Below are 12,315 nucleotides of genomic sequence, written 5' to 3' on the forward strand. Positions count from 1 at the left end.
GGGATAGGATTCAGTCCTTGGGACACAGTCCCAGCCTCCAAGAGCAGCCTGGGGTAAGACTCGACTGGATAATAAGGAGGCAGACGCTGTACGGGGGCTTCATGAGGGGTGCAGCCACAATCGGAAAAGATCACCTTAAAGGATGACCAGTAAATAGTTCGTCGGGAGCTTGGAGGCAGGTGGGCAATTTTCCCAAGTTTGCAAACACATGGTAGCTCATAAGACATGACGCGTCTGGAAATGGCAGACGCCAGGCCGAGGTAGGCGGACAGCCGCGCGCGCCTCCACTCCAGCCCGAAGTGTCCTGGAGCCAGGAGCCCCGTCATCTTTCCCTCGGAGTCCCTCTCGGGCGGCACAATCACGGTCGCGCTAGATCAAAGCAAGGCGAGCCACCACCAGGCCAGAAGCCGCGGAGGAGCCGGAGTCGCCCAGCCCTAGGCCGAGTCTCGCGAGAGCGCGGCCACGCCAGCCCAGCATGCCCCGCGCCGCCGCTGCCGCCGCCGCCGCTGCCGCCGCGGCGCCGCGGCTTGAAGGCGGGAGGCTGGGGGAGGGTAGCGGAGCCGGCGTTGCCGCCATGTTGGGTCTGAGGCGGCTGCTGTAGGCGCCGAAAGAGCGAGCGGGCGTGCGGAGCGGCGACGGCGGCGTGGCATCTGCCTGTCTGCGAGCGGCCCCGAGCGGCGGCGGCGGCGCCATGAGCGGAGGAACCCCTTACATCGGCAGCAAGATCAGCCTCATCTCCAAGGCGGAGATCCGCTACGAGGGCATTCTCTACACCATCGACACTGAGAACTCTACCGTAGCCCTCGCCAAAGGTGCGCTGGGGCGAGCTTCGGGGTGGGGGAGCCGGGCCGGGCGCCCGCTGGGGGCCGCGCCCCGCTCTCGGCCTCCTCCCTCCGTCGTCTCCCCGTAGGCCGCTGCCTTCCCTCCCTCCTGGCTCCGGCGTCGCCGGCCGGGCCCGGGCCTCCTCGGGGCTTCCTGGCGCCCACCCCGGGGTCCGCGCCTGAAATCCGGGGACCTGCGGGGCCGAGAGCGGGGTGGGCGGGGCGGCCCTGAAGGCGGAGAGCGGCCGGGAGAACACGGAGGGCCGAGCCTTCCAACTCCGAGATTCGGTGGTTCTGTTGTCCGGCCAGAAAACAAAGCCTGGGCGTTCAGAGAATGTTTCCGCCCACCTTGAGCTGAGTGCGGTTTTGTTCGTGCCATGGCACCCGTTTTCTCACGTTCTTAATTTCGATTCGTTGAGCTGTTCCTCAGGTGAAGTGTGAGTACTGAGCCAAAACTTTGGGTGTGCTCTGCGACGCAAACGATCGCAAAAGGCCATTGGAATCATCGAGCAGATCACGTCCCACTTGTCTCAAAAATGGTATTTGCTTGTTAAACCGGAATCCGTTCTCAAAGCCTGTTGTGCAAGCATGTTTTTAGGTGCATATTAGAAATGCTCTTGCTGCCCCGACTACCCTACTTCTAGAAACCCGGCGAGGGGAGGGGTCAGCCTTGATCCAGGAACCTGTTCTGAAGGTAGATCTCAGGGGTCGGTGTGCGCTGACTGACCCCGGTGGAGCCTCGCTGGGCCAGGGGGCTCTGGATGTGAGGAGGAGAGGGGTCCTACCCAGAGGGGTTAGCATCGCCACGATCGGAGTTTTGCTTCCTTTCACACGTACTGGGCCTTTGCTATGCCGTAAAACCAAAAAGAAAATAAACCTTAACACCTTCGTCTTGAAGGAAATTCTCAAAACAGTTGGGAGACTTGGAGAGGCAAGCAAAGTCCAGGGTAATTTCCCCAGCGTACTTGGTAGTTCTGGACTGAACAGCCTGGTAGGGTAGAAAGCAGTTCAAGTCTCGGGTTAGAAAGTAAATTTTCTAAAGTCATAAAAAAAATTTTAAATATTTAACTGATGGTAGGAGAATCATTTCACAAAATCAAACAAGTATTTAGTAACATTTTTTTGTTGTTGTTGGATCCTCCGGTAGAGCTTTTTAATAACACTGGTATTGGGGCAGATCTTACGCTTGGGTAGGAAATCTTTATGGTTCAGAACTGTACACCATCTCATAGGAGGAGCTCGATCGAGTACATATGGTAGATCTTAGCGGCCTTGGTGCTTGCTCCCTGGCCACTGTGTTTTGGAATCCCTTCCTACTGAGTAAATTCCAGCCAGTTATGCAAGAGCAGTCCAAGATGTTCTAGAGTTGGGTTGTGGTGATGGTTGCACAACTTTATTTAGAATCATTGAATTGTATGCTTTAAAAAATTACCAAGCCTATTTAGAAAACAGTGACGAGTACCCCAAAACTTCCCTCTTTTCTTGTGAAACATTGCCTCGTTAAAACACTTGTAAACTAGCTCTTCATCAGCTTCTTCAGGAATCCACGATAGTTCAGGGTTCATGATAGTATTTAGCGATGATTAAAGATTTGCCTGGTGATGCTTTTTAAGTAGCCCAAGTCAGGTTTTGTTTGGCCTTGTTTTTAAATTATCTTAAATTCCTTTTTTTTTTTTTTTTTTAAACAGATGGATGTTTTCTTAGTTGTCTAGTGCTGCTATAACGGAAATACCACATGTGGGTGGCTTTAACAAACAAATTTATTTTCTCTGTTCAGGAGGCTAGAAGTCTGAATTCAGGGGGCCGGCTCAAGGGGAAGGCTTTCTTTCTCTGGGCTCTAGGGGAAGGTCCTTGTCTCTTTTCAGCTTCTGTTTTCTCGGTTCCTTGCTGGTCTTTATGTGGTGTGGCATCTTTCTTCCCCCATCTCTTCCTGCTGCTTGCTTAATCTGCTTTTTTAAATCTCAAAAGATTTAAGGTATACTCTACGTTAATACTGTCTCATTAACGTAACAAAGAAACCCCTATTCTCAAGTAGGATTATAACCACAGGTAAGGATCTACAACACATATTTTGGGGGACACAGTTCAATCCATAACAGATGTTTAGCTGTATAGTGTTTTGGATTTTATGGCTTTATGAAATTATATGCTCCCTAAAGTTCTTGGTGAGAGCCACATACAAGTTTGAAACAGTATTTCTGATTAAAGTGCTTTAACTTTTTAACCCATTGCCGTCAGTCTATTCCGACTCATTGTTTTTTTAATGTGAACTTAAAGATATCTTGCCAGCTGAGTAACTTACCTACCAGTGAGTTAGCTGTACAACCTTTACCACTCAAAAAAAAAAAAAAAAAATACATTTTTAAGATTTCTGAAGTATTAGTTTCAGTCCTTTTTTAAAATTATGAACATATTTGTTAAAACAGGAACCTAAAAGCATTTATATTTTTAAATTTGTCTTTTCAATAGCTTCTAGAGTCAATAAACATTTCATTAGTTAGTGTGTAATAATTAAGTTCATGTGCCAAACGTAATTCGTTCCTTGAATCAAGACAATATAAATATGAATACAGCACTGAAGATTTTTTTAATCATTTGTACCGTGGCTTTGATATTTAATCTTGCATGCATTCATATATGCTTTTTTGTGTAACAGGTTTGGGGAATTTAATCATATTTTCAAATCCGTACCAAATCTTGATGTATTATTTTACATAGTGTTCTGTAATCTAAAACTACTTTGCAACTGTCCAGTCAATGCTGGCCTCTTTACTTATTTCAGATTTCTAAATTATAAGTGGGGCCTTTGGTCTTAAAATTTTAGAGTTTACGTGACCTGTTGAGTAATACGATGTCTGAAAAATCTACCTTTTTTCGAAAATTTGGAAAAAGGAAAAACAACACTCTGATTAAAACCACAAATTTATCCAGTTTAGAATACAGTATGTATGCGCAGATTCCCTGGGTTATTAATGTCCGAGTTAGGGACAACTTGCCTCATAAATTTGCCCTCACTTTGAAACGGTTGAACAAACAGCTACTCGAAACAAGCTCTTCCTCACACTCACCTTCACCTGCTGTCTCTGAAACTTTTACATCCTTGAAAAGGCTTGGAGCCATTTCCTTGCACTGAGGGCAATCCCACTGCCCTGGAGTCGATTCCAATTCTCAGTGACCCTGCTGGACAGAGGTAGAACTGCCCCGTAAGGTTTTCAAGGAGCAGCCTGTGGATTTGAACTGCTGACCTTTTGGTTGGCAGCCGTAACCACTGCACCACCAGGTGTCCTCCTTTCTTTGCTCTAAAAAAAAAAAAAAAAGTAGGGCTAAATAAGAACCATACACAACTGTTCCGATCTACAGATTGTTTAAACAGACGTTTAGGAACCATCTCATTCGTAACCTTGGGATTGCCTGTATATTGAAATTTAGAGATTCTTGTTACTATTTTCAAACTATGGGTGAAGAATTACTCTCTTTGAGTAAAGTATTAGACTTTTCAGGGTTTTTCTTCCCCCATTTCTTTCCTTCATTAGTTGTGAAATATAACCACACATGCTAGAAAGTACATCCTCGCTAACAACAATACTTGGTCTTAGATTTTAAAATTCTAGCCAGTCTGATGAACATGTAGTGGTACATGGTTTTCATTTCTGTTTCCCTGATTTGAACACTTTTTCATGTATTGGCCATTAGGATTTCATCTTTCATGAAGTACCTTTGAAATCTTTTGCACATTTTTTATTGAAATGCATGTCTTTTTCTCGAGCTGTATATTTTGATTATGAATTCTTATACTGGATGTATGTATTGTAAATATGTTTTCCCATTTAATGGATGAACATTGAAAAGGATGAACAGAAGTTCTTAATTTTAATATGGACATGTTTATTAGCCTTTTATGACTAATGTCTTTTTTTTTAAAGGAATTTTTCCTTACGCCAACTCAAGGTCATGGAGATACTTTCGTTATCTTTTCAAAGGTTTTTTTTTTTTTTTTTTTGCTTCTTCATATTTAGGTCTATAATGTGCCTGAAATTGGTTTTGTGTGTGATATGAGGTAACTAGATATTTAAATTTAGTGAGAGATTCGTTTGGTTTATATGATCCAGATTATAATTTAGGTTCTTTATTTGGGTATTATCATTTAAATCCGTGTGGAACTGTAAACAATTCTTGAGATTTTGGCCATTTGCATTTGATGTAGTATGATGCGGTATTAGGGTGACTACATGGCCTGATCTGCCCTAGTGGAAAGACCTCGTTTATACCTGTTGTTTGGCATGTACTAAAATATATAAAACAGCATTTTAATATTAACTCTTTTTTCTGATTTAATATATTGTGTAAATACTTTCTATCTATATATTAAATATGTATTTAATACAAACAATTTACTCTTGGCTATTAACCTGAAGGTTGGCACTGCAAAAGAAAGGCCTGGTGATCTGCTTCCATAGAGATTACAGCCAAGAAATCCCTTTGAAGCAGTTCTACTCTGCAACTCATGGCAATAGAGTATATTTATAAGTATATTTAATAATAATGTTAAATTATTTTAATACTGAAGACATGATTATTAAAATTATTTAAAGCACCCCTTTTTATCTGATGAACTTTGATGCTTGAGACCCATCTCAGTAAATGTCATTGTGTCCTAAAGGCGACCTGAGTGTGTAGCTGTATCTGGATGGCAGTTTTATTTGTTGTAGCCTTTGTCACAGCAGAGTTTGCTTTCTTTATAACCCTAATTGTGACTTAAATCCTCTTTGCTCATTTGCATATGTGGTTATTGTTCATCTTCAACTTCTTCCCCTTCAAAGTCTGAACTCCTGGGATGAACAAATATTGATTTAATGAATGAGTAAATGAAAATGATTTAGTGTCTTAGCTTATTAATCTTGTAATAGTCTCTTTGAAATATCTCTAAGTAATACTTTTCTATGTTCACAATTGTATCTCTCTTTAAAATTCAAATATCTAAGAAGGATTGCTCCCCCCTGCCAAAAAAAAAAGATTTTGGAGAATTTCAGTGAGTAGGAGTATAAGAAAATGAAATCTTAGGAAAAAGTTGACATTATTGGGGAGGTAAATTTTTCCTTTATGACTGAAGCATATAATTTTCATTTAAAGTCTAAGAGAAGGATCAGTTCAGGTGTTGGAGAAAATTAAAAAGCGGTGACATTCGTGAATAGTTGTTGAAAATTCCAATTATATTTTTATCTAGGTTTGTACCTGCGTCTGAAAATTTAAAAAGTATGATAGCCAAGTTTAAAAATGGCCTGGTGGGGGTGTCTGACCTCTAACTTCACAAGGGAGGAGGAGAATCAAGATTATTGATTGCTATGAGGCGTAGATTGGTAATGTCTCCAACCTCCAACCTTTTTATCAATTCTGACATCATGTCCCTTCCATGCGATTCTCTGCTTCTCTCCTGGGTCTGATAATTTGTTGCAGTGGCTACACAAAACTCATAGACCGTACTGAGAATTATGGGATTTATTAGTGTAACAGGTTACAGTTCACAATCAAGTGTGACTCAGTTCTTCAGTCAGGATAGCTTCTCAGCTGTGCCCACAAGCAGGCCTCTTCTCAGCCCCCTAAACCACCCCGGCCTGTCTTGCCAACGCAAGTGTTTTGTAAGCTCTTAGCTCTGCTGTTAAGTGCCCGGAGGCACCCCGCTCTACCAGCCAGTAGGCCTCCTGCCTGAAGGTGCTTAGCTCTCTCTGTGAATCAAAGAGCCTAGGTCCTGTGAAGTGCCCAGAGACACCCCACTCCACCAGCAAGGCTTCTACCCAAAGGCACTCAGTTTCCTCACTTTTTGGGCCGCGAAACCCACTGCAGTATCTATTGCCGGTCTTCTGGTTCTGCTGCCTCTACTGATAACCATTTATCTGCTGCTGCTTCTTACCATCTCACATGTTACAGCTTGCTCTGTCTAGACTTTCTTAGCACAGGAACCTCAAGTCCACAGAATGCGCTCCGCCCCAGCACTTCTTTGTTCGTGGTAGGAAGTCCTCTTCTACTCTGTGATGGGCTCTCTTTTAAGCCTAGTGGGATTGCGAAACTGAGTGATCGCCTCGTTAGAGTTCCGTACACTTTTTTGCATGGTTCCACCCTCAGTTTGTCTATTTTTTCTTTTGTTGCTTATGCTTTTGATGTCATAAATTTAATTTCATCTTTAAAGATAATAATCCCTATCTTTCACAGTCATTCTGAGAATTAAATGTAATATTAAAAAGTGGGGAGCCCTCAGAAGAACTGGGTGGTGCCTGGCTACCATTACTGAACATTTGGATCAAGGATTCCATTGAAGAATCCTGATCAAAAGGGTGAAAATGCAAAACAAAATTTCAAATTCTCACGGAAGCCAGACTTTCTGGAGCTAGGGAGGCTGGTGAACCCCTGGAACTATTGCCCTGAGATAATCTTTAAACCTTAAACCAAAAATATTCTCTGAGATCTTCTTAAAACAAAATAGTAGTTTAGCTTGCCTAGTAAAAAATGTCTGCCTTGAGCTTTATGTTTTTATAAGAACTATATGGGATCAAATCGATGACAACAGCTTCAAAGATTAGATAGGAACCTTAGAGAATGCTGAGTTTATGTTAATGGGGGAGGAACAACTCAGAAAAGGAGGGTGAGAATGGTTGCACAACTGGAAGAGTGTAATCAGTGGCACTGAATTGTATGTGTAGAAACTGTTGAATTGGTGTATGTACTGTTGAATTATTAAAGAAAAAAAAAAGATAAGGAGCCCTGGTGGCACAACGGTTAAGTGTTCTGCTGCTAACAGAAAGATTGGCATTGGGAGTTCACACCCACCCAGCAGCTTCCTGGGTGAAAAGACCTGGTAGTCTGCTCCTGGTAATATTAATATTACAGTCTAGGAAGTCCTATGGGGCAGTTTTACTCTCTTATAGGGTCACTATGAGTTGGAATCAACTCAACAGCAATGGCTTTGGGTTTTTTTGTATTCCATTATTTCCATATACCATTTCTGTCTGTGTCTGTGTTAGTTTCTGTAGTGCACCAATTCCATCAGTCATTCAGACCTCCTATGGTCTGCAGTCTGTTTACACTATAGGCCACCTCTCACTGTCCCTCACTCTCATAACCTAACTTTTCTCTTTATCCTGCTTAAGCTCCATTAGCATACAGGATCAACAAACAAAAATCAGTTGGGCGTCTATACACCAGTAGTGAGAAACTGAAAGGGGAGTTAGGGAGACAGTTCCATTTACAGTAACATCTAAGAAAATAAAATACCTAAGGATAAATCCAATCAATCAGGAATGTGAAGGACTTATGTAATGGAAACTATAAAACACTGCTGAGGTTATAGAACACTTAAATAAATGGGAAGATGTCCTATGTTCTTGCACTGAACAGTTTAATACTGTTAAGATGTCAACACTACCCCAAGCGATCTATAGATTCAGTGCAATCCTGATCAAAATTCCAACAGCAGTCCTTGTTGTTGTTGTTGTTAGGTGCCCTTGAGTCAGTTCTGACTCACAGCAACCCCATGTAGTGCAGAACAAAACACTGCCCAGTCTTGCACCACCCTTACAATCATTGTTATGCTTGAGCCCATTGTTGCAGGCACTGTATCAATCTATCTTGTTGAGGGTCTTCCTCTCTTTTGCTGACCCTGTACTTTACCAAGCATGATGTCCCTTTCCAGGGACTGATCTCTCCTGACAACATGTCCAGAGCATGTAAGATGTAGTCTCGTCATCCTTGCTTCTGAGGAGCATTCTGGTTGTACTTTTTCCAAGACACATTTTTTTATTTTGGCAGTCCATTGAATATTAAGTATTCTTCCTCAGCATCACAATTCAAAGGCATCAATTCTTCAGTCTTCTTATATGTTGTCCAGCTTTCGCATGCATATGATGCTATTGAGAATACCATGGCTTGGGTCAGGTGCCCCTTAGTCTTCAAGGTGACATCTTTGCTTTTCAACACTTTAAAGAGGTCTTTCACAGTAGATCCTTACAGAAATAGAAAAAACAATCCTCAACTTTACATGCAAGGGCAAGAGGCCCTGAAGAGCTAAAACAATGTTCAAAGAGAAGAACCAAGTAGGAGGACTCACACTTCCTGATTTTAAAACATACTGTACAGCTACAGTAATCAAAATAGCCTGGTACTGGTATAACAGTATTCACATAGATGAGTGGAATAGAATTGAGAGTCCAGAAGTAAACCCACACATGTATGCTCAACTGATTTTTGCTGCTAAGGGTGCTAAGTCCAGTTGATGGGGAAAGAAGAATCTCTTTAATAAATGGTACTGGGAAAATTGGATTTCCACATGCAGAAAAGTGAAACAGGATCCATGCCTCCCATCGTAAACGAAAACAAATTCAGAATGGAGTAAGGACCTAAATGTGCAAACTAAAACTATAAAATTCTTAGAAGAACAAGTAGGGGCAACACTGTCAGGTCTAGCTTTCAACAGTGAATTATCTAACAATAACAAAAGCACAAACAGCAAAAGACAAAATAAATGGACCTCATAAACATTAAAAACTTAATTAAAAGACTTTACAAAAAAGGTGAAAAGACAAGCTACTGACTGGGAGAATATCTTCAGAAGCCATATATGCAACAAGAATCTAATAACCCAAATGTATACTAAACTTTGAGAACTTAACAACAAAAAGACAAATAAACCGATCATAAAATAGGCAAAGGACTTGAATAGATATTTCACCAAAGAGGGCATTCAAATGGCCACCAAACACATGAAAAGATGCTCAGCATCACTAGCCGTCAGACACACACAAACCACAATGAGATACCATTTCACTCCCACTAGGATGGCTAAGATAAAAAACAGAAGATAGCAAATGTTGGTGAGGATGTGGGGGAATTGGAACCTTTACCCGGTCCTGGTTGGAGTGCGAAATGGTACAGCCATTGTTGAAAACAGCCTGGTAGTTTCTAAAAATAGAAGTACTGTGTGACTCAGCAATTCCACTCCTAGGTATATACCCAAAAAACTTGAAAGCAGAGACTCAGAAAGAGACTTGTACACCAATGTCAATTACAGCATTCTCCATAATAGCGAAAAGGTGGAAACAATGTAAATGCCCATCAGGGTAAACAAGATGTGGTGCACTCATAAGATGGAATACTACTCAGTCAGTAGGGCAAATGAAGTCTTAATACATGTAACGGTATGGATGGAGCTGGAGGACATTATGCTGAGTGGAAATAAGTCAGCCACAAAAGGACAGATATTGTATGGCCTCAATTATATAAAAGACAAAAGCCAGTATAAAGAGACTAAAGCTTACTGGTGGTTACCAGGGGCAGTACGGAGGGGGAAAAGTGGGTTTAAGGGTGATGGAAAAATCACATTGATTAAAGGTAGAGTTGCACAGCCAATTATTGTAATTTCTGTCAATAAGTTGTATTCCTGTGAAAAGTTTAATTGGCAAAAAAGTTGTTGTGTGATAGGTATATTTACAATAACAACAACAAAAAAAAACTGCTGAGGCTGCTTGTGTACAACCAAAATCTCCACAGGATTTGGTTCCTTGGTTTGGAGGTTTAGGGTCATGGTTTCATGGGACATCCCAGTTAATTGGCCTAATATGTTTAGTGCTTCTGTTCTACCTCCTAGTTCATTGTGTAGCGTCTGGGGTCTTAAAAGCCTGTAAGTGGCTGTCCAAAGCACAACAGTTGGTCTGTATTTACCTGGTGCAACAGAGGAAGAAGGAAAGTCAGGAATAGGAGGAGAATATGGAATATGTGGCTAATTGCCTCCATAAATAACTGCCTCCTTTGCTATGAGACCAGAAGAACTGGATGGTGCCTGGCTGCCATTACTGAACATTTTCATTTTTCTGTAGATGGATCCTGATCAAAAGGGGAAAAACTGCAGAGCAGAATTTCAAATTCCTGGAGCCATGAAGGTTGGGTGAACCACTGAAACTATCACCAAAGATATTCTTTAAACCTGAAACTAAAAATATCCCTTGAAGTCATCTTAAAACCAAGCAGTAGTTTAGCTTAATTAATAAATAGGTCTGCCTTGAGCATTATGCTCTTTGTTCTTTTGTGATTGACTTATTTCCACTCAGCATAATGTCTTCCAGCTCCATCCATATTGTTACATGTATCAGTGTAACAATACAGATATGGAATATGGAATCAAGTTGACAACACCAACTTGAAAGGTAGGAACCTTAGGGGATGGTGAATTTATGATAATGGGGGAGGAACAACTTGGAAAAGGGGGGTGAGAATGGTTGCATAACTCAAGGAATGTAATCAGTGTTATTAAATGGTACATTTAGAAACTGGAATTTGTGTATGTTTTGCTGTATATATTCACAACAACAACAAAATAAAATTTTGGGGGGGAAAAAAAAGTCCATAAGCAGTAGTTAAAATCAGTATATATACTCTAATTCTGCTTCCCCTTTCTTGCTTTCTTGTTCAAGCTTGGAGAAAACAACAACATAGACATGCCATCTCCATTTCTCTGTAAATTTATGGTCATTAACTCCAGCAGTCATGGTCCTTTCCTACCAGTTACCCTCCATTTCCATAGTCCATTCACTCCACTTTTCTGTATGGCTCTTCCATCCTCTCTTTTTCTCAGACCTCCTCCTCCAATGTCACTTTTAGCCTGTGAACTTTGCTCTTTATTTAACTGAAAAAAGAATAGGAAATATAACTTTGATAAGCTTATCCTACATATGCCCACTTACTTCCATCAGTGCCTCACCCCTCTACCTTCTTTCCAGCTAATTAGATAAACTTTTTACTGCTATATAAGGCCACCCTTCTACTTGTGCAGTAGACTGTCTTCCCCCTTCTCTACTGTCTCCTGCATTTTCAAGTTTTCCTTCTTTACTGTATCTTTTTTACTGTATTTTTACAGATAAGCTGTTATTTCTCCCATCTTAAAAACAAACAAAAACAACCACTCTAACTGCATATCCTCTTTTGTATCTACTTCCCCATTTCTGTCCTTCCCTTTACAGCAAAACTCCTTGAAGAAGTTGTCTGCACCACTTGAGTCTATTCTGTTTTGAAACCACTTTATTTAGGCTTTTTATTCCCGTAGATAAGAAACTGTTCTTACGAAGACTTCTGTGTTGCTAAGTCCAGCGGTCAGTTCTTACCTACTTGACTGAACAGCAGTTCTCAGTGAAGCATTTTCTTCACGTGATCTTGTTATTGGTTGCTTCTCAGTCTCCTGTGCTGATTCCTCGAATCCTAAACCTCCACATGTTGGGGAGCTCCAGGGCTTAATTTTCTCTCTTTTCTTCCTCTGTCTTTTTTAATTTTTATTTTATTTGTCTTATATTTCTGTCTTCATGAACTAACCTAGTTCATGGATTTAAATACTATCTATGCATTACTGATTCCTGTCTCCAGCACTCCTGACTTACACTTATCTTAACATGTCCATGTAGATGTCTGCTGGGGATCTCAAATTCATCATGTCCCAGACCTGTTCCTCCATTAGCTT

General features: G+C 41.3%; 1 protein-coding gene across 4 annotated transcripts in view; it reads left to right on the forward strand.

Annotated features, from left to right (window-relative positions):
• The first annotated feature begins 487 nt into the window (after positions 1-487).
• The window catches only part of LSM14A (LSM14A mRNA processing body assembly factor), a 47,732-nt gene continuing 35,904 nt past the window's right edge, over positions 488-12,315 (forward strand). For 2 of the 4 annotated variants that reach the window (XM_049863718.1, XM_049863719.1), the window contains exon 1: positions 488-812. In XM_049863718.1, coding sequence (XP_049719675.1) covers positions 692-812 — 121 coding nt within the window. In that variant the 5' untranslated portion in view covers positions 488-691. The remainder of the gene's footprint in view (positions 813-12,315) is intronic. The other 2 variants (XM_049863716.1, XM_049863717.1) reach the window with 1 other exon arrangement.

This window comes from Elephas maximus, chromosome 21 (genome assembly GCF_024166365.1).
Source record: "Elephas maximus indicus isolate mEleMax1 chromosome 21, mEleMax1 primary haplotype, whole genome shotgun sequence".
In the NCBI taxonomy this organism is placed as follows: Eukaryota; Metazoa; Chordata; class Mammalia; order Proboscidea; family Elephantidae; genus Elephas; species Elephas maximus.